The sequence below is a fragment of the Aedes albopictus genome, chromosome 1 (assembly GCF_035046485.1).
Source record: "Aedes albopictus strain Foshan chromosome 1, AalbF5, whole genome shotgun sequence".
Taxonomy (NCBI): domain Eukaryota; kingdom Metazoa; phylum Arthropoda; class Insecta; order Diptera; family Culicidae; genus Aedes; species Aedes albopictus.
Genome location: NC_085136.1, coordinates 295,998,086 through 296,024,500, shown reverse-complemented (window position 1 = coordinate 296,024,500; position 26,415 = coordinate 295,998,086). Strand labels below are relative to the sequence as shown.

Here is a 26,415-nt window from a genome sequence, read left to right as displayed (position 1 = left end):
ATCTCTGGAGGAATTTGTGGAGCAATCTCTGGAGGAATCAGTGGAGGATTTCCGGTGGGAATCTTTGCAAGAATCCGAGGAAAAATTCCTAGAGGAATTTCTGGAGGCATTCTTGAAAAAATCATTGGAAGAATTTCTGGAGGATTTTCTGGAGGAATACTTGGAGAAATCCCTGGAGACATTCATAGTGGAAATCCTTGGAAATCCTAGAAAAAGCTTTGAAAAATTCCTGGAGAAATCCATGGAGGAATCCCTGGAGAAATTTTTGGAGGAGTTCCTTGAGGCAATGATGTTTCCGATCACCGATTCGAAAATTCCTGGAGAAATCCCTGCTGTAACCCTAGGAGGAAATGCTGACGGAATCCGTGAAGGAATTCCAGGATGAATCCGTGGAGAATTCCTAAAGACATTTCTGGAAGAATCCCTAGAGGTTTTTCTGGAAAAATTCCTGAAAACAATGCTGGAATTCCTAGAAAAATTTCTGGAGGATTTCCTGAAGGAATTCTTTGAAAAATTTCTGGAAAAATATTTGCGGCTTCCTGGAGAAATGGTCAAAGGAACTCCTAGAGGGATTTTTGAGGAATACCTGAAGAAATTTTAATGAATCCCTGGAGGATTTCCTGAAGAAATTTTTGGAAAAATTCCTGGCGAAATCCATGGAGGAATCCCTGGAAAAATTTTTGGAGGAGTTCCTTGAGGCAATGATGTTTCCGATCACCTGGCAATCATTTGCCTCATTTAGCCACAGCTCAGTTCAGAAGCATAATATTGAAATGAGGTATTCGGCAAACATGTAGAAAAGTGTTTCTCCTAAAATTATCACCAAGGACGCCATATCCTAACTCTCATGTATACGGTGTGAGAGCGCTATTACCACCTACTCATACTAAACGATCGAAAAATTCGATCGTGTAGTATGAGTAGGTGGTACTAACACTTTTATGCAGTAAATATAAGAGTTAGAATATGGCGTCCTTGGTGATAATTGTAGGAAAAACAATAATCAACAGTTTGTCGAACATCACTTTTTAATATTAGGCTTTTGAACTGAGTTATAGACAAATGAGTCAAATGATTGACAGATAATCGAAAACATCCTTGCCTAGAGGAATTCCTGGAAGGGGTCCGGGAGAAGTTTTTTTCTGGAGAAATCCGCGGATGCATTCTAGGAGGAATACCTAGAGGAATTCTTGGAGGAATCCAAAAAGATTTTTTAGAGAATTTTCTGAAGAAAAAACCAGAGAAATTTTTATAGTTGTCCCAGGAGAAATTTCTGGAGAGATTCCTGGAGAAATTCCAGAAAAACAATCTGGCGAAATCCCTGGAGGAATTTCTCGAGGGATTCCTGGAAGAGTTCCAGGAGAAATATCTTCAGGATTTTCTTGAGATATCTGAGCAGGAATTCCTAAAGGAATCTTGCAGAAACTTCTGGAAGAATCCCTGTAGAAATTCAAAATGAAATTACTGATGGAATTTTTGAAGGAATTAATGGAGCAATTCCCGAAAGTATTCTTGGAGCTATTTTTGCTTAACATTCCTGGAGGAATTCCTGGAGAAATTTCTGGATGATTTTCTTGATGAATCTCTGGAGAAATTTCTGGAGGAATGAATTAATGAATTTTAGATGAATAACTAGAGAAATTCCTGGATAAATTCTGTAAGGAATTTCTGGACAAATATTTAATGCTTCCTGAAGGAATGTCTGGAGGAACTCCGCGAGGAATAAGTAAAAGATTTTTTTAGCAATTTCTGAAGAAACTCATGGATGAATTCCTGGATGAATTCCCGAAGAAATTCCTGGAGGAATTCATGTAGAAATCTCTAGAGGAATTCCTAGAGAAATTCCCGGAAAAGATCCGGGAAGAATTCCTTTAGGATTTTCTGGAGGAATCCGTCGAGGAATTTCTGTAAGAACCCCTGGAGACAATATTGGAGGAATTCGGGCAGAAATTCTTAGAGAATATTCTGTAGGAACTCCGGCAGCAATCTCTATTGTATTTCATTAGGATTCCATGGAAGTATCCCTGGAGGAATTCCTAGAAGAGCTCTGGGAGAATTGATTTAGGAATATGTGGAGAATTCCGTGAAGGATTTCCTGGAGGAATTCCTGGATGAATTCCTTTAGGATTTTGTGGAAGAATCCGTGGAGCAATTCCTTGAAGAATCCCTGGAGGAAATATTGAAGTAATTCTGGCATACATTCCTAGAGGATTTTTTCTAGAATATATTTCAGGAGGAATCTCTGCAGGAATTCCTGGAGTTAATTCTGGAGGAATTCCTGGAGGTAATTTTGAAGAAATTTCTGGAGTATTTACTGGAGAAATTCCTGGAAGAATTATTTGGGGAAATTCTGGAGCAATAGATGAGGCTTCATGGAGATATTTCTGAAGGAACTCCTCGAAGAATTTCTGAAGGAATTTCTGGAGGAATTTTTGCAGGATTTTTTTTTTTTGAAGAATTTTTGAAAAAAAAAAAATAACGAATCCCTGCAGGAATTCCTTGAGAAACTCCTAAATAAGTTCTGGTGAAATTCTTGGAGGAATGCAAGGAGGATTCCCTGTAGGAATTCCTCGAGGAATTTCTGGAGTAATTCTAGGAAGAGTTCCGGCAGATATTCCTTCAGGATTCTCTGGATGAATCCTGGTAAAAATTCCCAGAGGGTTTTTAGAGGCATCCCTGGAGGAGTTCCTGGCGAATTTCTGGCGGAGTTTCTGGAGCGTTTCTGGCGCTCTTCCTTAAGAAATTTCTGAAAGAATTCTTGGGGGAATTTTTGAGGAATTTCTGAAGAAATTCATGGATGAATCCTCGGAGGATTTCCTGAAGAAATGCCTTGAGACTTTCCTGGAGGAATCCATAGGGGAATTTCGCGAGGAATTCCTAGGAGAGTTATGTAAAACACTTTTTTAGGATTATCTGGAGGAACCCGTGGATCATTTTTTGGAGGAAACCCTAGAGGAAATATTGCAGGAATTCTGACAGTCATTCTTGAAAAAAATTTTCCTAGATGAAATTTCAGGAGGAATCTCTGGAGGAATTATTGGAGTACTTTTCAGAAGAATTATTTGAGGAATTTCTGGAGAAATATGTTAGGCTTCCTGGAAAAATAATAGAAGAATGTCTGAAGGAACTTCTCGAGGAATTTCTGAAGGAATTTCTGAAGACATTCATTATTGAATTCCTGGAGGAATTCCTGAAAAAATTTCAGGAAAAAATTCTGAAAAAATTCCTAGGGGATTCCGTGGAGGATTCCCTGGTGAAATTTCTCGTGGAATTTTTCGAGGAACTTCTGGAGGAATTGGGTTGTTAAGTGAATAAAATATTGCTATTTTCTTTAGCCTAACCAATAGAGCTCATTTTTCTGAGTTTAACGTGATTTTATTGAATTCCAATAGCTTTGTTCTGAAGGTTAAAATAAATAACAAAACAGTTTGAATATTCGTGGATAGAACGACAGTTCAATCTAATCGATTCGACCAGTTCGACAGTTCGACTCGAACAAAAATATTTTCCCATACAAACTTTACATGCATTTTAAAAATAGTTCCCGCACTCCAAAAATTATGAAATTTTGAATTTCGACTAATTTTTGAGTGAAGAATCCGATTATAAAATAATCCGGATACCCCTAAAAAAACAATTCCTGGAAGAGTTTCGGGTGAAATTACTCAAGGATTTTCTGGTGGAGTCCCTGGAAGCATTTCGGAGGAATGTCTGAAGGAACTACTCGAGCAACTTCTGAAGGAATACCTGGAGAAATTTTTTAAGGAATTTCTGAAGAAATTATGATTGAATCCCTGGAGGAATTCTTGGATAAATTGCTGGAAAAAATAATGAAGAAATTCCTGGAAGAATCCGTGGAGGATTTCCTGGCCAAATTCCTTGCGGAATTCCTCGAGGAATTCTTGGAAGGGTTCCGAGAGCCATCATTGGGGAATTCTGGATTCATAGAGGATTTTCTGGAGGAATGCCTGGAGGAATTTCAGGAGTTCTTCCTCGACAAAGAGAAAGTGTTCCTGGTGATTCCTGGAGAAATTTCTGGAAGAAGTTTTTGATGAATTTCTGAAGAAATTCAGTAATGAATCCCTGGAGAAATTCATGAAGAAATATCTGAAAAAATCCTAAAGAAATTCCTGGAGGATTCTGTGGAGAAATTCCTTTAGGATTTTCTGGAGGAAACCGTGGAGGAATTCCTGCAAGAAATCGCTGGCGGCATATTGGAGGAATTAAAAAAAAATGTCTGAAGGAACCCCTCGAGGGATTTCTTAAGGAATACCTGGAAGATTTTTGAAGAATTCTTGTGCGCTTTCTTGTAGATATGGAGACATCCAAGCAGCTAGCGAGTAATCTTTCCATCTGCCAAATCTTTAGAAGAATGTGGTGGATTGATTAGTTGAGCTGCTCACCCTTTTCCTGCGTACACATTCATCGCTACCCTTTAACAATTCTTCAAAGTGCTCCTTCCAGTTAGTCAGTAAGTTTCTTTCTGGGTCATTGCACATGGCATGTACTGACGCAGGTTGGTGCCTTTTACCACTGACATAAAACCTTCGCATATCGTTTCGATCCACGTTTTCCTGCGCTACAGTAATGGCACTTTTTTCGTGTTGCCGTTTCTTCTGTTCTGCTCTTGTCACCCTGTAGCGCTCTCTGGTAATCCGGATACTGTCCACTAGCATTCCGCCGGCTTATTTGGCTCCCGATCGATTTAAAAATGTTTTCCGAATTCCTATGTCTAGCGATCAATTGTACTTGCCATACAACTTAAAAAATCATGTAACGGTAGATAATTCCCTTCAATTAATAACTGTAGACAGAAGGCACTCAAACGATACTACGCTGAAGAGTGGCAGGCCGAATTCCAATGAAAACATAGAGAGAAAGAAAGAAAATCATGCCTGGTTGTTGCCATGATATAACAAATTGGCTACCGGAAACCAAGAATTTACCTTTCTCAAATTAGTCCATTTCAGAAAATATGAATCCCATTTGTCAAACCATTTCCCTGAATTCCAAATCCAGAGAAAAGCTCGCTTCATACCCCTTGATACTACAACCTCAGCAGCAACAAGACCTAATTCATAACGGCAATTTTCTCCGTTCATGAACCTATGGTATTAGCATTAAACGTAGGTCTCAAAGCACGTGCCCTCCACCCCTTATAAACGAACCAAGACGACAACGAACAGAGGCACACCACCTCGCAATGGAAATTAATAAACGCGTTTTTATCCAGTGGAAAATACCTGCCAACGAAACGCAATACCAAAGGAGGTGAAAAGCGCAAGGATTTCTCATGGATGCGGGTGGTGGCACCAACCAACAGCAGGTGCCAAAGCAGACACGACTATCACATCGACTATTTTTCATGCTTGTCATTTTATTTGCTCATGGAGATTCACTACCCTACAGATAACAGCTGAGCTTGAGTTTTGCGTCGGCTTTGTATTTCGGCTATTAAGTGTACAAACTAAGTTGGGGGGGGCGCTGCTGGGGGGAACGGGAGGATGGGCTTACGCTTCCTTGCCTTTGCCATCCACGCTTGATTTCATAAGGAAAATAAATAATTCGATAAATAAATATAAATAAATAGATTGTGCTCTTTAGAGCTACCGTCGTCATCCTCAAGCAAACACTTACATTTCCAGAAGGAAAATGGAAGCGGCGCTTTCGAAAGTGCGTTTATAGTATAATCTTCTACGTGGGATCTGAGACTAGCAATGCTGGTGAGAGGGGAGGATGAAAAATAATGGTAGAGTGAAGTGGATGATAGATTAGGTAAATATTTGGATCGGAAATCAAGATGAAGAGTTTGGAAAGGGTAAATTATGTAGAAAAGACTTAGTTAGATGAAGTGATTGAGCAGATAGAGAGTTAAGATGAACACAGAAATACGTCAATTGGATGGAAATTCAGCATTAGTAAGGGTTTTGATTGAGTTAGTACTGGAACACTGGATGATCCCCTGGATTTCCTATTTTGAACTGGGGCACGCCATTTTGGGTGCCATTATTAGATTTTGTGATTGTCGATGGCATCCAGGAAGCTGTACGCACTGTAGGCCCGGTTGGTGGCCCAATCCTTGCTGTAAGCGTTGTACGGTGAGGCCGAGTACGATGGATAAGCTCCGTAGGCGGAATAGGAAATCTCTGCAACGAAAGGATCAGAACACCAGCCATGTTAATCATCAGCACTAATCGCATAAACAAACTATGGTAATGAATTCAAAGATTGTGTATTTGGAAAAGTAGTATTCGTATCAGAAATGCCTGTGAGAAACCCTGAACTGGACCATTTTTTGGATGGAAAGTTGCAAACTGGGAGAAAAAGCATTACGCAGGGATTGAACCAAGGATCTTTTGCATACGAACCAGAAGTGGTGTCCAATTAACATCGTTGCTGTATAAGAGCTTAAGGACAAGGTATTTGGAGTACATAGCTCAAAATTTCTAGAGCACCGTTTTTTAGAACCGTTGAACGGATTTGGATGAAAATGCATCACGCTAATTGTTCAGTGGTTATCAATAGCGTGATGCATTTTAATCCAAATCCGTTCAACGGTTCTAAAAAACGGTGCTCTAGAAATTTTGAGCAATGTACTCCAAATACCTTGTCCTTAAGAGAGTTTTCTTCCAAAAGCGGTTGCTCTTTAAGCTGTTATGCAGCTGCTTTTGTTAGTAGGGTGACCAATAGACCACTAAGCCCGTCCTTGTTTAACGCTACCGTCACGTAGTGGATGAATTATGAGTCAAATCTAGCATAACATGTGATAAGGGTCTAAGTGATTTTTTTTTTGTAAACAAACATGTTTCGGTCACTCTAGAGCCCATCTCGATCCACCCACGCACATCAACACCCTTTATCAGAAAAAGCAATCTTCGGACTATCTGTTAAGGGTAAGGGGGTTAAGGTTCGTGGATGGATCAAGATGAGGCCTACAGCGACCGAAAAATGTTGGTTTACAAAAAGCACGTAGGCCCTTTTCACTTGTTACGCTTGAATGAGTGATACTATTTAGGCCACTTGGACAAAACCAGAATGTTTAGTTAAAGAAATTCAAACAAGAGTTGCAACCAGCAGATTGATGTCGAATCAACAAGTACCACTAGGCCTTCAAAACATGCGGGCTTCCTTCAACATCGCAGAGATGCCAACGACGGAAACACTCACAACAACATCCAAGCACATTACTACATCCGTCACTCTTGCCACTTTCTTCGTCTCAGCGACAATATTTCGTGTCATTTTCACTTCGATTTGGCTTCAAAAAGCTTAAAGTGCATTTCTACTACAAGAGTAACTTATCAATGCAGCAAATATGAATGACACACATTAACTTTAAACGGATTCGTCGGATTTAACACTGATTATTGTGGAGCGGGCCAGGTTGGATGGATAGAACACGTGACTATCACGCCAAGGACCTGGGATCGAATCCCACTCCCGACAAACTCACAAAATGTGAATTCTTCCTTCGGAAGGGAAGTAAAGCTTTGGTCCCGAGATGAACTAGCCTAGGGCTTAAAATCTCGTTAATATGTCAGGTCTTTCATTCTAGTTCGCGAATTCAAATCTCCTGGGCATGAGAGATAAGGCCAAGGGAGTTTCCAGGAAGTCCCCAGAGAGCCCAAAAAGGGGGGTTCCACGGAACTTCAGGGGCGTTTCAGGGGTTTTCAGCATTCTTTTAAGGGCGTTCCGCCAGGTTTCCATGACGTTTCAATAAGATTGCGAGGGTTTCAGGGGTGTTTAACGAGACTTTAAGGGCGATTCAGGGAGAGAGGCGTTACAAGATATTCCAGAGGTATTCAAAGAGTTCCAGGGGATACCAGAAACGTTTTAAGGGTATTCCTAGAGGTTTAAGGAGCGTTTGATAACATTTCGTAGGCATTTCATGGGGTTTGTGGAACCGTTCATATGCATATGGAGGTTTCAGGGGCGCAGCATTTCAGATCAGGGTCGTATCAGGGGAGTTTCAGTGGAAAAATTTTAGTGGATTAGGAATTGTATGGGCATATCGATGAGAATGAAGGTTTCATTGGCGTTTCCAGGCAGTTCAGGGACGTTTTAGCGGTTTCAAAGAGTTTTTGTTGAAGGGTTCCTGAACATCCTCTGAAGCTGCCTGAAATGCTGATGAAGCTTGCGAAATTCTCCTAAAGACCGCTCGGACTGTAATGTCCCTGAGACTCTCCGCTTCTGAAACCCACCGAAAATACTCTGAAACTTCCAGAATTGCCTTTGAAATCCCCCTAAAACTCCCCAGTCAACCAGTCATCGTATAAGATGTTGTATAAGATGTTAAAGTGGAGGCGATATGCGTACATTTTACATGCGCCTAAATGGAGGCATGCACGCATATGGCCTCCACTTTGTCATCTTATGCAACATCTTATACGATGACTGGTTGTCTGGGTCCATCGGACTCCATGAAACGCATCTGAGACCCTCCGAAACCCCCGAAAATGTCTGTGTAATACCTCTGAAATGCCCCCAAAATCCCCCTGAAACAGCCTCGGAGTCCATGTTGAGCGCCTGGCGACTTCAGGAAATCCCAAAAACGCCTCCGTAACGAATCTGAAACCCGCCGAAAATACTCAGGCACTTCCTGAAATGTCCCCTAAATCCCCCAGAAACATCTCTGAATCATCCCTCGGACCCGCTGGAACTCCTCAGGCATGTCCCTGAGACCCCTTGAAGGGCCACTGGAACCTCTCTTGAATCCCCTGGAATGCCAATGAGACCCTCTGAAGCGCACTTGTAACTCACTTGGACCCTCTATCCATAGCATTCTGAGAGGATCCTGATACCCTCATAAACGCCCCTTAGACCCTCTGGTACCCTCACTACCAACATAATTGTGATTGTCATGACTCTCTCATCAGCTCTTCTGGCGAGAAGCAGAGGCATGAACAACGGTATGCGAAACGATTCGTATAAATTGATACAAGCACACAGCATGACGTAACGCACACACAAAGAGCGCTACCACGCAGTACGCTTTGACAGCGGTTAGCTCTCACAGATTAACCGTTTTACATCACTGAGATATTAACTCTCTCGCAAGCCACTTGACTGCCATCGCTGCAAAGAGGCGAAGGATGCTACCACAAATTAAATCCAACGATTGCCTCGTGATTGTCACGATCTGTCACGATAATTCGCATAACTGAAAGTAGGGGATTCGTGATATCTACATCGGATTCCTAGTAAATTTCTACTGAAAACCTTACAATATTAGCAAATCAATCTCAAGACTTATGGTGAATTCTTGGTGGAACTGTTTGCCTATGGAAAACCCCAAGATTTCTGATGGGATGCTTGACATTTGTCATAATAGTTGGTAGTTTCCTCACCAGGTCCCATATTTTACATAGCTTTTGAAGCTCACCTCTTGTAGTTTCGCCAAAATTTCCCAGTAAGAAACATGAGATGAACACCAAAGATCACTTTAAATGCACTTGACGTGGCAAAATGTGCGGATAACACAGAGAAACGCGTAACCCACGGATACTAAAACGAAGTATCACCAAATCTGAGCGTCTGTTTCTCAGGTTAAGTGCGTCAACGTCCGAATGCCAGTGAACGACTCTTAGCATAATTTCTGATGGAATCCTAGCGATATTTCTGATGGAATCCCTGTCTTACATTCGACAGTATAGCTAATAGTTTGCTTACCAGTTCCCAGATCTATGATAAATATCATGCATAACCTTTAACGCGAACTTTTTATAGTTTCGCCAACATTTCTAGCCTCTTACTTTCGCCAAGTATATAGCCTCCGGCTCTCGGGTCTCCAGTGGTTGAGGCTATTGATCGCCAATCCGGAGATGGCGGGTTCGATTCCCGTTCCGGTCGGGAAAATTTTCTCGACTCCCTGGGCATAGTGTATCATTGTCCTTGTCGCACATTATACAAATTCATGCAATGGCAGGCAAAGAATGCCCTTCAAATAATAACTGTGGAAGTGCTCAAAGAACACTAAGTTGAAGTGAGGCAGGCCAAGTCCCAGTGGGGACGTACAGCCATAAAAGAAGAAGAAGAATATAGCCTCCGGCTCAACCCTTTTTACCTTAAGAAGATCGGGCAGGAACTTTGCTCATACTTAAACACGTTAGAAAGACGGAAGGACTGTTTCTTACAAATCCAAGCGTCTGTTTTTGTCCGTAAATTTAGGAGTGTTCAACCCTGAGTGCCATAAAGCGGAACTCAACAAGAGAAATAGTATCAAAATCACTGGCGATGGGCGTAATAAAGGCTGGATAACGCGAAGTACAAATCCCATAGAGATCTTTAGCCTTTTCTCAACAGCAACTCCTATCACTACATCTGAGAACAACCAGAGAACATCGGGTAGCCAACTACGGTCCTAGACTAACATAGGAGGAGGCTTATACAAGGTTAGGAGCAACCCACTACAACATCTTTTTCAAATGAGCTGTCCGGCCTTCGCATTGCAACGGGAAGTCAGCAACAGATCAATACAAACCAAAATCAATGGCAGCGATCCCAAAGAACAGAAGGGACGCGCGATTGGAAGCCGGTACGAGTGAAGGTTTACAGGTTATCATACCATCACCATCTACCAGACCTGCGACCACATATGCGAACTTACATCGTGATGGCTGATATGCATCGGCACGTGATCGATTCTGCAGGTTGAAGATCAAGGGCCGATTCTTCAACTTTAGCATGATCGACGAGTACAGCCCTCACTCCGGAAGCAAAAATGTTGACAAAAACGCGTTCTACGCGCATCTCAAATGCGAGTACGATCGCTGCCCAGACCACGGCATCAAGATCATCGAAGAAGATCGATTCATCGATTTTGCTGTCTCTAAAAACGTCGCCATTCGTTGCACCTTCTTTCACAACGGCCTCCTCATCGTTAAATTTGGAGATCACTACAGCAGCACTAAACTACATCGAAACAACTTTATCGAGGCCAGAATCTAGCGACTCTGACTACTCCATGTTGTCCAATACTGCGTCCAATACTCTAGATTATCAACAAGAATCGGTATACATCGCTTCACTCCAGTCATATTCACTCCTCTTTGCTGAAGCGAATCGAGAAAGATGCAGCAAACGGATTGTCGTGATTCAACCCGTAACCCCATCACCAGTGGGAAGCGTTGCGCAGGTTGCTTGACATGGATATTCGTTGCCGTTTGTAGCAGTTTGGATCACAAGCGATGGCACGGTAAAGGCTGGGTATGCTGTGCAATTCAGATCCCATTGTGATCCACTAGCCTCTGCCCAGCAACTCCTATCCCTACCTCCTCGTGGTACCGGCCGGAAACTATGAGCAACCTTACGGAAGATCGGGTAACCAACCCCGGTGGGAACTTTGGTCGTAGGCTGACAGGGAAGGGGGGCTTTGCTTCTGCAAACCTGAGCGTCTGTTCTCCAGGAGGAGCGTCTCTCAATAACGTCTGATCCCCATATTAGGGGCGGCTGATCTACGTCCGAGTGCCAGGGAAGGACTCTAAGCTCAACTGATAGTGCATCGGAAAGTAGGGGGTTGGTGTCAGGACCTACGAGCCAGCCGTAAAAAAACATTGTAACGGAAAATTAGCAACAGAACCGAGACCAAAGGCAACAATCTCAGCGAACAAAAAGGACTTGCGATTGGAAACTCGGTACGTGGAACTGCCGATCTCTCAACTTCATTGGGAGTACCCGCATACTCGCCGATCTTCTGAAGGACCGCGGATTCGGCATCGTAGCGCTGCAGGAGGTGTGTTGGACAGGATCCATGTGTGAACGTTTAGAGGTAATTAATACCATCATACCATCTACCAAAACTGCGGCAACACACGCGACCTGGGAACAGCTTTCATCGTGATGGGTGATATGCAGAGGCGCGTGATCGATTGGTGGCCAATCGACGAAAAATTGTGCAGGTTGAGGATCAAGGGCCGATTCTTCAACTTCAGCATAATAAACGTGCACGGCCCACACTCCGGAAGCACTGATAATGACAAGCAAGCATTCTACGCGCAGCTCGAACGCGAGTACGATCGCTGCCCAAGCCACAACGTCAAGATCATCATAGGAGATTCAAACGCTCAGATATGCCAGGAGGAAGAATTCAGACCGACGATTGAAAAGTTCAGCGCCCACCAGCAGACGAACGAAAATGGCCTATGATTCATTGATTTCGCTGCCTCCAAAAAATATGGCCATACGTAGCACCTTTTTCCAACACAGCATCCCTTATCGTTACACCTGGAGATCTCCACAGCAGATGGAATCTCAAATCGAATCGCGTTCTGATTGACGGACGGCACTTCTCTGACATTATCGACGTACGGTACCGACGACCCGCCACGGTACAACCTAGAGCGACTGAAACAACCGGATGTCGCCTCAGCATACGCGCAAAATCTCGTTGCCGCGTTGCCAGACGAAGGCGAGCTCGATGAGGCCCCTCTAGAGGACTGCTGGAGTACAGTGAAAGCAGCCATCAACGACGTAGCCGAGAGCACCATCGGGTACGTGGAACGGAATCGGCGGAGCGAATGGTTCGACGAAGAGTGCAGGACGATTTTGAAGGAGAAGAACGCAGCGCGGGCGGTAATGCTGCAGCGAGGGACCCGACAGAACGTGGAACGTTACAAACAGAAGTGGAAACGGCAGACCCGCCTCTTTTGAGAGAAAAAACGCCGCCTGGAAGAAGCGGAGTGCGAAGAAATGGAACTGCTGTGTCGTTCCCAAGAAACACGGAAGTTCTACCAAGAGCTCAACGCATCCTGCAACGGCTTCGTATCGCAAGCCGAAATGTGCAGGGATAAGGACGGAGGCATCTTGACGGACAGACGTGAGGTGATCGAAAGGTGGAAGCAGCACTTCGATCAGCACCTGAATGGCGTGGAGAACGTAGGCATGGGAGACCACGGCAACGGAGGAAACGATGAGGCAAGTGCAGCGGAGGACGGAAATGAACCAACTTCCACGCCCAGGGAGATTAAGGATGTCATTCACCAGCTCAAAAACCAACAAAGCAGCTGGTAAGGATAGTATCGCAGCAGAATTTAACAAGATGAGCCCAGAAAAGTTGGCCACCTGTCTGCACCGGTTGATAGTCAGGATCTGGGAAACCGAACAGCTACCTGGGGAGTGAACAGAAGGGGTAATCTGTCCCATTCACAAGAAAGGCGACCATTTAAATTATGAGAACTTCAGAGCGATTACCATTCTGAATGCTGCCTACAAAGTGCTATCCCTAATCATCTTCCGTCGTCTGTCACCTTAAACGAATGAGTTCGTGGAAAGTTATCAAGCCGGCTACATCGACGGCCTCTCGATAATGGACCAGATCTTCACCGCACGGTAAATTTCCTCAGAAATGCCGTGAATATCAGGCTCCAATGCACCACCTGTTCATCGACTTCAAAGGACGAAAACGACTTTCCGGGGAAGCTGGCTAGACTTATTGATTCGATGGACGGTGTGCACAACTGCGAAAGGGTTTCGGGTGAACTATCCAGATCATTCGAATCTCGCCGGGGACTGCGACAAGGTGACTAACTCTCATGTCTACTGTTTAGCGTTGCTCTGGAAGGTGTAATGTGACGAGCCGGGCTCAACAGTCGGGGTACGATTTTCACAAAATTCGGTCAATTAGTGGGCTTTATGGACGACATGGACATTATCGCCAGAACATTCGGAACGGTGGTCAAACTGAACACCCGCCTGAAACGCGAAGCAGCCAAGGACTGTTGGTGAATACGTGTACGTCAAATACAAAGTACATGCTGGAGGTGGAACCGAACATGACTGGATCCGTCTAGACAGTCGTGTGACGAAGGAAGGGGATACCTTCGAAGTGGTGGATCAATTCGTTTACCTCGGATTCTAACTGACGGCTGACAGCAATGTCATTCGTGAAATTCGAAGGCGCATCATCAGCGGAAGTCGTGCCTTCTACGGGCTTCAGAAGAAGATGCGGCCAAAAAGATTCACCAACCTGCAATCACTCGGGGTTTTTGAGCGACACGTGCTAAGGACGATGTTCAGCAGGAGAACGGTGTGAGGTGGATAATGATGAACCTCGAGCTCGCTGCACTCTACGGCGAACCCAGCATTCAGATGGTGACCAAAGCCGGAAGAATACCATGGGCAGGCCATGTTGCACGAGTACCAGTCAACAACCCTACAAAGTTAGTGTTAGCTACTGATCCGGTTATGATAAGGATGCGAGGAGCTCAGAGAGCCCGATGAGCAGACCAGGTGCAGCGTAATTTGGCGAGCAATGGGCTTAACCGAGGATGGAGAGCTGCATTTACAAACAGAGTATTGTGGCGTACTATTTTTGATGTGTTATCCTCAAGGTGTGCAAACAAATTTATTTTATTTAAAACTCATATTTAAAGTTTGGATTCTAAAAACAGATTGACACTACCCCAAAAATTCCCACTCTTCCAATGCGCAATCTTCACCCATAACCCACCACCGTATCCACACCAAACTCACCCGGTGACGATTCGCTGGCGATGTGCGAGTGCGAGTGCACCACATGTGGCTGCAGCCGGCAGATGCTGCTGTGCCGGAAGTAATTGAATATAATAAGACCGCCGGCGATGAGCAGCACCTGGATCAAACCGACACCGAGCAGGATGGGCTTGAGCAGCAGCTTCATGTGCACCAGCTTCAGCATCAGCGCCAACGGCAGGATCATGTTCCACCGCTTCTTCTTCTTGCCCCGGCCGTCGAAGTTGTCCACGTCGTCGAAGAACCGGGCGCCACTGTCCGAGCCCATGCCGATCCGTACGCCGTGGGCGGCGATGAATGTGTTCAGCGAACGTTGCAGAAATTTGGCTGCCTTCATGATTTCGTTGTCGTGCGCTGCAATATGGGATTTGGGAGATGGAAGAGAGATATTATGATTTAGTATTCTAAATACATATTAGCGATGGATGTTTTCAAAGGTCACTGGGTAGAACGGATTTTGAACGAAGTTCATAATTGGATGTGTGTTCGGTAAATGTTATTTTGCAAAGTTGAAGCAGAAAATTCTAATAGATGAAATTTCGAACGATAGGGTTGGAACTCACTCAACTTGGCTGAAGTACGCTTCTGTTTTTAGAGTCGTATGAAATAAGGCTAAACAAAAAGGCAGCTACGTATAAAGGTTATATCAATTAAAAATTGTGTCGAAATCACTGTGTAGGGAAAACAATAAAAATTACAGTGTTTTTTGCTGAACAACGATTTTTGAATGGAATTTAGAAAAATGTGTTATGCATTTGATAGAAAAGGGGCCATCTCTTTTGATACAAGGATTCCACCTGGATTTTTATTTCTACTTTGCCAAATTATAAAAGATTATAAATCCTATTGCTAGTACTTGCTAATAGGACACCATCGGTGAAGTACTAGAGGACTAGAGCTAATGAGCTGAATTTTTGTATGGTGGAATGATAAGTTCTCCGTTTCTGCAATGAAATGGTGCAAACAGAGTGCGTATTATGATTTCTTGCCTAATTTGATGCTGTTTGAGGAAAACTTTGGGAAACTGTGTTGTTCACTCAATGAGTGTATTTAGTATTAACGGGTCGGGCATTGTCCGTGCATCGAGCCCGAAACAGCATCAAATTAAACAAAAAATCATAAAAGTCCACGTCAAGAAAGTAAAAAAAAACACTTGGTTGATCAAATTGATGGACTCTACATTAGTTAAAGCCATAACCATTTCTAGCCCCCGAATTTGGTCAATTTTTGGCTTATTTAAATGTTATAATCCAAAAGTTTTCTCAAAAGCCCCTCAGAACTAAATGTTTCAGAAATGTTTTTGATGAGGACTTTCAGATAATCATCTCCCTAAGTATTCACGTTAAAAAAAAAGTGCACGCACGATTCCAGAAAAAAATATTTGGCATTATAGCTATAGTCCAACATTCATCCAAGCACAGAGAAATAGACGTCACACTCTGATAGCTTCCAATCGATCACCTTTTTAACGGTTGATTAATATTCAGAAGGTGGTCAATTGGCCACTCGCGACGCTGACTTCGTTTTTGCTCCTGTCTGACGTTTGCTCTCCACCACCACCTAGTGATGGCACGATCAAACTCAGTACGTTTAGCATTGGGCGATTACGTTCTTGTGACGATGTTTTCTAATGAAATATGTTCTAAGTGTTACGTCTGCTTCTCTGTGATCCAAGATAGGTTCACGTCATTTTGTTCATTTATTGGGCTTATTTGGCCAATATGTGTCATGTGTAATGGGTCCTTAACTGTTCAACACAACTCCCAACATAATCAGTAATGATTTTACTTTCAATTCGCAATGCTGTCAGTGTGTTGCTTTGGAAACTTAAACAAAACTATCAGTGATGTCAATAGAAAATCACATTGATTTGCACTAATATACAAAACAGTATAATCTGAATGATCAGAGAATGACATGAAAGTAAATATTAATGACAGGTGCTAGAAATTATTTCGCCTCGATTAGCTTGATTCCATCAGATGTGAAGTATTGAACCACAGATTGCAAGAAAGTTGAGAGCAAAACGGCGGAATTTTTTTTACGAATCGAATTTTTGGAAGCTATTAGTAGGTCGACTCGAAAGAAAAACATTGTCCACAACGAATTAAAGTGAGGTTCCATTCATTGGCGTAGCTACCTTTTTCTCTTACTCACTCTCCTAAATAAACACGAGAAAAAGCGGGATGCAAGAGGGGACCTGTGCCCCGTCTTTCATCTTTCTCTTTCTCGTGTTGGTTTATTTATTTATTTATTTATTAATCTATTCCCAAGATTATGAATATGACTCAAAATTTCCCGATATTTTTATGATTTCATGTTATTAATATACACCATGATTATAATTTATGATTCTATGATTGATTTGACCATAACGCTATGCACCCGTTATTGTTTTGATTTTCGACGACCAAAAATGGAAAATATAATCATGAAGCTATGATTAAACAAGCTGGGATCATGATAAGCATTCATGAAGCCAAGAATAATTTTCACAATCCTGGATGCAGATCCTTATGCTTTACTACCAGATTCATAATAATATGGCTTGATGAGGTGGAACCATGCATAGAATTAATGAAATCAAAAATTACTTTTATGATCCCTTAGGGGTCTCCAGTTAGCCTAGTGGTTAAGGCTATGGATCGCCAATCCGGAGACGGCGGGTTCGATTCCCTTTCCGATCGGGTAAATTTTCTCAACTCCCTGGGCATAGTGTATCATTGTGCTTGCCTCACAATATACGAATTCATGCAATGGCTGGCAAAGAAAGCCCTCCAATTAAGGACAAACGTCTTGAAATCCCGCTTCAAGAGCGCATGAGAACTTAAAACGCACAAATCTCAAGAAGCAAGCTTCAAACAACAGTGCATTTTATTATTCTGTTTTTGCTCACTAGTAATAAGCTTAAAATAAAAAGATCAAATGCGCTGGTCTAGGCGCTGGTTTTGTTTACGAAGAGATTTGTGCCCTCGAAATCGTGAGTAGGTGCCAAAGTCGGCCATTGTGGTGGCCATCTTGGGATTCTAACAAGTCTGTCCTTAATAACTGTGGGAGTGCTCAAAGAACACTAAGTTGGAGAGAGGCAGGCCAAGTTCCGTCGTCGTCGGACCTAAATGCTTCTCAATTAAATTAATAAAATTATGGTTGAGTGAGATTTAGCCATGCATAGAAGTCATGAAACTAAAAATGTATGATTCCGTCGTCGTCGGTTCCAAATGCTTTTAATTAGATTAATACAATATTTTTTATGATATTGGGACCTATTTATCATCCTTTTTTTCTATCAGCAAGCAGCACTTTTTAGTTGGCCTCTTGTTGGTGAAGATATGTCATGTTCAAATACAAATAAGAACAATAATGATCGTACACACCGGATAATCATATTCAGCTGGTTTTCTATTTTTGTCTTTAGCTACTGCATCCAAGAGGCTTAGGATGTGCTCCAAACCATATCGAATGTTCACTAGTTTACACCACTTGCTGAGTCTCCGTCGAACGAAGGATGAACCGGTAAAATAGAGGGATATACCGAAAACCAGCGTGCGTGAATCCCACTTTGCTTCACCCTCCGTACATAAACTCGGAACTACGACAGATGGCACAAAGAAAACGCGAACTGGACACTGTTTACTTTTTTTAGTCAATCAACTCCCAAAAAACTGCCGAATCTTACGGGCACACTGTTTTGATGTTGTTCCATTTCCTGATAGGGAATCGCGCTACTTGGGCGGTGGCTTCTATATTCGTCTGTTTTCCACTATAACTCAGTCAAATTTGAACCAATTGACAAAACTTTTGGAATGTGGTGAGATAGGTATAATATCTACCCGTGTACAACATTTCAAGTCAATTGGTTCAAAATTGACTGAGTTATAGTTGAAAACAGACGAATATAGAAGCCACCGCCCAAGTGGCGCGATATCCTTTATGCACATTTATTACTCTAACCAAATAAAAACTTTGCAAAAACTTACAGCTTCAACTTTTTTTCACATGCCTGTGCTAGACGACCGCGCGAATTATATAATAACATATGACAAATAACTGTAACGCTAGGAAGCGACCATGAATATAATTTATGAAAATGCTTGTTTCTATTCATGATTATGAATTATGATATTATGAATCATAACTATGATTTTATGACTTGGCAGACAAAAAAATACACCTGAGTTTTCCGGGAAAAGCGGCGACCCCGATCTTTTCCTACCTGTGGAAAAAGTTTCATGAAAATCTGAGCCCCTTGGGCCCAAACACATACGGTAGTAATAAAAAATCCCCAAGAGTATAACTTTTTCCATAAGCGTCGGGTCACTTTCCGGTCTTCAGTAAAGTTTCGGTGAAGTATTTCGCCATGCTGAATATGGGAACGCTTCCAATTTTTGCACAGTTGTTTTGGACGCTAATATAGATTGGAAAAGCATTTTTCCGGGTTGAGGCGATCAAATATTAATTTTCCCATACAACGTTCACCCATTCTACTGTTCAACTTCCTAAAGCCTCTGGAACGTTAAAAAACTTTCGGATATGCCTTGAAACGCGTCTGAAACCCACGTGAAGCTCAAAAAAGTATTGAAACGACTTTATAGCCTCTTGAAGTCCCCGAGGAGTTTATCTGATAGCCTTAGAAGTCCCCTAAAAACCCTCTCAAATCTTTCGGAACGCCCTGAAACGCTTCAAACGCCTTCAAATGCAAAAAGCACACCTGAAACCTCCGTAAAATTAACCTGAGAACATGTGAAGCTCCAAAAAATACCCTGAATAGTCCTGAAATGCTTTAGGCCGAGAAGTCCATCAGCTTTATCGGCAGCCATGTTGGATATGTTGCTCGAAATTTCAAAATGATAAATCTCAGCTACCAAAGCGAATATTCTCATGAAAAAGTATCAGTATGGACACTCACAGTGAATGATATGATACTTTTTCAGCTGTTTGGCTGCTGAATTATCCAAATTCAAAAAGCTGCTCGCTTCACTGATTGAAATGCAAAAAGTCAATTATTCTTTTGAAAGCTTGGTGATGCACCATATCACCTTGTAGTGCATTTGAACCCCGCACCCTAAAAATCCCTGAAACCCGCGGGAAGCTCACCTGAAAGCTCATGGAGTTACCTAAAACACCTTTGAAACTTTCTAAAACGTTCATAAATGCCTTCAAAACCCCCATAGAAACCTGTGACTCTATTACCTAAGCTTTCTAAACCCTCTCTGAAATCTCCCGAAACGCTGCAAAACGCACTGGACCGGATTGAAATGTCTCTAAACCGCGTGAAGCTCATCTGAGAGATTAAGGAGCCCCATAAAAACTCTCTGAAACATCCAGAAATGCCTTCAAATGCATTGAAACGCCTCGTTACTTAATCTAATCATTTCCAAATCCATAGGCCCGGATTAGGATTTTGGGGGCCCAAACGGATGCGGAGGCCCCTTGGCGATGGGCATAAAAAAATATTTGTTTTTAAACAGTATTTGAGCAATATGAAACATAAAGTTGATGTATAATAACCAAAAAAGGTCAATGTGGGGGCCCCTAAAATGTGGGGGCGCGGGAATTTCAGTTTTCCGAAGTTTCATTGCGTTCTACAGTGATAGACATTCGTTTAGCCGAGACAAAAAAAATCTCAAAAAAGTGTCAAGAAACTCATACAACAGATTTTATAATAAAACTTTTTTACCATAGTGACAGTATATCTAGTACTGTTTTATAAAAATGTGATACATCACACTTACATATACACTGAAACAAAAACGAGGGTAAAAACCCTTCAAATGGCATTTTTTGCCTAGACATTCGTTTAGCCGAGGTAAATGAAAAATTGGGTTTCAATAGATTTATTGCAATTTCGTGAGTATATTTCGAGGATATACCCCAAGGCATTTAGTTTATGACGTGTTAGCAAGATACTTGACCTTAAAAGTTTATCTATTTGTGAAATTCAGAGAAATATTATAAAAAAATATCCCGATTTGGAGAAGCGATGATAAACAAATTTCCTGTAAACACTCAAATGTAAGCTAGATTAGCAGTTTTGAAAATATGGCACATAATAATTATTAGAAATGTTCAAATTATTGCATAAAATATCATGAAAAAATTAAGTATATTGGTTTTTGGTTGGTAAAACCTTAAAATGGGATTGATAAAAGCTAAAATGAATAGATCTGCGTTGAAATAAAGACGTGCCCTAATGCCTGTGGAGTGTACCTGTTTAATACTAGCATTACTAAATGAGTTAGAAGACTGCTAAGTGAAAGAACTGCAAGAAGTGTCAGAATTTTTGTACCCTGTATATTTAAAAGCAGATGTTCATACAAAAATGCATGACATGGTCAAAACATTGGCTTATTTCATTCAATCTGAAGAAATATATTATAAATGAGTCTAAGATTTGAACCAAATTCATTTTTAACATGATTTATCTGAAAAAAAACGTCTAAATTATAAAACAAGTAGTTCATGCTAGAAATTTGAATATTTTCGATACCATTTCTTGAAATGTGAGCCGTCCAATGTATGTTATTTCAGCCAGAATACAGTCTAGAACATATTGGGAGCTATTGGAAGACGTAATAGTGGTAAACACTGTGATTCATGCAAGTGAAACCATCATAAGTACTTCATCAAAACAATACTTAAATACGTGATTTTTTTGATAGTTTGCGTTATTTTTTTCTGTTAAAAACTTTGTTTTTCGTAAATGTTCAACCTGCACTCGTCAGGAAACTTTTATTTGATTCTTTTGAAACACTTCCGATAAAAATAACTACATCAAATCTCAATGTGGAAACATTTACAATATTATGACATATTTATATGAGATGCATGTAAAATTAATATGGCAACACTTCCAAAAACGATTTAATTCATGATGTACAAGTCGATCTATAATGCAGGTCACCATACAAAATTATTTTGTTGGATATTTTTCGAAATTTGTTAGTTTTTTTATTACGGAATTCCAAAAATTGTACAACTCGGCTAAACGAATGTCTACGCAAAAAAATGGCATTTGAAGGGTTTTTACTCTTGTTTGTGTTTCAGTGTATATGTAAGAGTGATGTATCACATTTTTATAAAACAGTATTAGATATGCTATCACTACGATGAAAAAGTATTATCATAAAATCTTTTGTATGAGTTTCCGCACACTTTTTTGAATTTTTTTTGGCCTCGGCTAAACGAATGTCAATCACTGTAGCGTAGCCAGGAAGTTTCAGAGGTTTGTTCAAAGACAAAAGTGAGTTTTCGATTTCATAGAACTCGAAAACGAAAGTTTTTAGCAAGTGTATTTGTTTAACAAACTTCTCAGTCTCATAGAAATATATCACACCAAACGCTTTCAGCAATATTTTGCTGAATTTTGCCGAGCTGAAGGGTTCAGCAAAATTTTTTGCTGAACTTTCGGCAAAGTTTGCTGAATTTCAGCAAAACGTTACTGGTGATCACCAGAGTTTACTGAACAAATCAGCAAAATTTTGCTGAATTTCAGCAAAATGTTTACTGAAACCTTCAGCTCGGCAAAATTCAGCAAAATTTTGCTGAAACCCTTAATCGATTTTTGGTGTGTATGGTTCTGTCAAACAAGTGAACCAGCCACAATCATTCGAACAATATTGAAAAGTCTTTCAATTACTGATTTATGTGTTTGAACAACCCAATGTAACTTTTTGACATCAAGCTAGAACTCAATGAAATTCTGGCAAACTGAAATTCACGATATCTGTAGATCTTCGTCAAAAATTTTGCTGAAACGTACTACTAGAAGCTGAGTCCCAAAATAGAGCATTTTGTATGGATAAACTGCCTTCGATTAATAGCATTTGACACCGGCTTTGGGGTCTCCAGTTAGCCTAGTGGTTAAGGCTATGGATCGCCAATCCGGAGACGGCGGGTTCGATTCCCGTTCCGGTCGGGGAAATTTTCTCGACTCCCTGGGCATAGTGTATCATTGTACTAGCCTCACAATATACAACTTCATGCAATGGCAGGCAAAGAAAGCCCTTCAATTAATAACTGTGGAAATGCTCAAAGAACACTAAGTTGAAGCGAGGCAGGCCAAGTCCCAGTGGGGACGTAGAGCCATAAAGAAGAAGAAGAACCAGCTGTATGGATATGGCCTCCACGATTATGGCGACAGTCTGGTCAGTTTTCGTCATGTTCATCTAGTAACCTTAATCTAAAATGAGAATAACATCCGACTCAAGTGTATCCCGTTTAAATAAAAAAAAAATTGGGTAAGGTACTGTGCCTTTCAATTCCACTAAGGATTTTTCCACTGCCAAAGGATGCAAATTCTTAGTGGAATTAAAAGGAACAGTACTTAACCCGATTTTCTTTTCACTTACAGGTATTCCACTAACAGGACCAGGTTAATCATCAGTATACCGATTATTCAGCTTTTCGCAAACATCGTAATCGTTTAGCTAAGGTGCGTACCACTAATCGATTCGGATGTTTTTGTTTTTTGTTTTTATTTCTTTGCAAAATTCTGCGCAGATTCGTTACAAAGTTGCTTTCCTTTTTTTTTTGAAGAGTTCTGAAAAAAATCTCAGGGAAGAACTGCCTCGATCTAAAGACAATGTCTGGGAAAGTATTTTTGGTAGTTTTTTACTCGAGACTATTACTGGGTTTTCTTGAGAGCTCCTTAGCAAATTCCATGAAAGAACATTGGCAGATTCTCTTATTATAAATATTAAATTATTAATAGATTCCTCAAAGTTTTCTGGTTAGATTATCAGCAGATATGTGGGAGTTTTTACCATACGGATTGCCTCAAGAAGAGCCGTAATAGATTTATTTTTCATCCCAGGTGAAACTGGTGAAATATTGATTGGGTTCCTTAGGGGTAATTAAATTATTTACTCAAAATTCAGAATTCATTTTTTTATTCATGGAAACTATATTTAAAATACATATGAAGTTTGTATGGGAAAAACTTTTTGTGTGGTCAGGCTGTCATGTTATCGATTGAACATTCATTCCACCCACGGAAATCAAATGAGAAATCGATGTTTTGATTATTTGGCTGTCGAAACAAAAATATTGGTAGGCAATAAAATTGAGTTAGGTATGTTCAGAAAAAAAATGCTGTGGTCTTCCGATTAAACCAGGGGTTTTGGGATCGTGCACCACGGTGCTCTTGGTACACTGCAAAGCCTTGACACCGTGCACCGCGATAGCTCAAAATTTTATCTTCAATTTTTACACTTCATGTGAAAAAGAATATAAAAGAGATGATTATTTTCTGCACTAACTTCCCTTGAAGATCTCAGAAGCAATCAATGCCTAAGAAGGGAGCTATCAATATTCGCGCAAGTTGTATACAAAGAATCTAACTGATTTTTTGTGATTTTCACAAGAACCTTCTACAGATCTCTTAATGAGTTGACCAGGAAAATCGGCAGGAATCTATAAAAAATGCTTACACACTTGCAAAACAGTTACTAGAAATCATTGAGGGGAAAACGCAGGACTTCGCCGAGGCTCTCGTTAGGAATCTACCCAAAGTTATCATTAACTTGGCAAGTATTTCACAATTTATCTGATCAGGACCTCATTCAGCATAGCGGAGGCTGTTGTCCGAAAGTTTTCTTAAGGTGCACCGCAAAGGATTTTTTTTCCAAAAAGTGCATCACTAGCCAAAATGTTTGAAAACCCCTGGATTAAACTATAGAAAATAGATATATTTCAATAGTTTAATTGAATCTTTTGAGAGACTTTAAGCAAATCTCTTGAACGTACATTGTCGATTCTTTAAAAGATTGTAGGTATTGAAGAATCCTATTTTTACCGAATTCCGGCGCAAAGTTTCTTCGAAGATAATGAATTTTCATCACTCATCAGTAAGAAAACTGTCTTTTCTATGAAGAAAAAGTGCATTGCAATTTGGCTTCTGATGAAGAGATTCTTTCCTTTATATTTCGCAAATACTCGAAAATATTTTAGGTAGATTTCTTTTTCAGTTGATTTAAGTTGGTGTGTCACGAAAAGCATAAATAAAAATTAATTTTGGGAAACCACCCAACGTTCGTACGAGTTCTTACGTTAGAACATTTAAATTTCGGTGTAAAAATTCCAGCATCGCCCCTCAACTTACGTAAAATCTGCCGTGCCTCCGGGAACACGTCGTCCTCCTGTGGCTCGTTTAGTCTCACTAACCGCAGCCCGTTGCCACCCTCGTAGGCTTTATCCTCCGACAGCAACCAGTTCATACGGCCGGACGCGAACGACCAAATGTAGCGCGAAATCCGATACTTGAAACAGGACACCAACCGCTTCGATTTATAGCACTCGGACTGGGTAGTAAGCACGTAATCATCCAACTTGTTCGGTGCACTGGGGCTGGAGCCAACACCACCGTCGTCAGCTTGGCTTAGGGCAACAACACCTGCCAGCAACAGGATAACCACCGCCGCCGCCGCATTGGATCTTCGTGGAATCATGTTTAACCCTGACAATCTGATCTACGCACAACCTAATCAGAGCACTTCCACACTTTGCTCTCCTTCACTCGATAGCCACCTGTTGCCGAGCTATAAACCGAATCACTTTACGAGTACTTTCAATTAACGGACACACTTCAGTCCAGGATAACACTCTGTTCTACAAAGTTTGCACTTCAATCAACGTCCTCATGGCCACATCAACTCGGTTGCACACTATCCCCTAATCCTTTCGCCCCGTTATCACACACACTCTAGACCACCGACCGACGACAGCAGCTGGTCAGGAACCTTGCGTTATCAATGTTCACAGATGGTTTGTGATTCATGTCCCCGGCTCCAGGGGCTTTTATACACAGTATCATCAAATATCCCTCCCCTCCCTTTCGGTCGGTGACTTGGCCGTCGCGCGGATAATGTGCGCCCTTGAACAACAACTCGCACTTTCCTTTCGAGGTCGTTCTTCGACCAACATCTAATCTACATACTTGCAGCAGTCGACATCCTCTCTCTACCCCCGCCATGACCGACCACAACATGATTGGTACCCTTCTTCAAACTAATTATCCCGGACAACATGGGCAGCGGTGCGTCGTCGTCGCCGTACGTGGTGGCACGGGGCACCTGCCGCGATAAGCCTATACGATAACGACAAAAACAACCTCCCTCGGACAGTTCATCAATCGCCACCGCCCGGGTTGGCGGATCATCATCATACTCGCGAGCTGCGCCTAACACCGCTGACGAGCGTAAATTACTCCCGGATACTTACTTACTTAGCAGCAGCTATCACGTAATTCCCGCTTTTCACTATCGATAAAATGCAGTTGGTATACCTATACGCAGTTCGTCGGATCCCGTTCCGTCCCGGGCGCCAGCCCGCGTGGAATGCCATCCCATAAGCATTTCGGTACATACGATGTTCTGTATCTAGCTCTAGCATAAATGGGGCACGAGTGTGGCACGTACGCTCGGTCGCTCGCACAACCAACCGGAGTGACACGCGATTGCCTGGGAGATACTTTTCCTGTATCAGACATCGATCTGTACGCAATTTCCTGCAGCAGCATGGTATCACATCAGTATATCATGCGGAGCTGTTGCTGCGTTACCTTGGGCAATTTCTTGAATATTGTCACATAAAATCTTTAGATGAAGATTAAGGAAAACTTATGACTAAGTAGAATTCTTGGATGAATTTCTGCTGAAGCCACTAGAAATGTTGGTTTCATGGACAAATTTCAAATGGTAGCCTAGACTAGACTAGACTAGACTAGACTAGACTAGACTAGACTAGACTAGACTAGACTAGACTAGACTAGACTAGACTAGACTAGACTAGACTAGACTAGACTAGACTAGACTAGACTAGACTAGACTAGACTAGACTAGACTAGACTAGACTAGACTAGACTAGACTAGACTAGACTAGACTAGACTAGACTAGACTAGACTAGACTAGACTAGACTAGACTAGACTAGA

At 41.6% G+C, this 26,415-nt stretch overlaps 1 protein-coding gene across 1 annotated transcript; it reads right to left on the bottom strand.

Annotated features, from left to right (window-relative positions):
• Positions 1 to 5,357: 5,357 nt before the first annotated feature.
• On the bottom strand, positions 5,358 to 25,659 carry LOC109403605 (uncharacterized). Its single transcript, XM_029874365.2, has 3 exons — positions 24,587 to 25,659; positions 14,470 to 14,841; positions 5,358 to 6,146 (listed from the first exon to the last, which is right to left on the bottom strand). The coding sequence occupies exons 1-3, from the start codon at positions 24,930 to 24,932 to the stop codon at positions 6,010 to 6,012; spliced, it is 855 nt and encodes a 284-aa protein (XP_029730225.1). The 5' UTR covers positions 24,933 to 25,659; the 3' UTR covers positions 5,358 to 6,009.
• Positions 25,660 to 26,415: the final 756 nt, after the last annotated feature.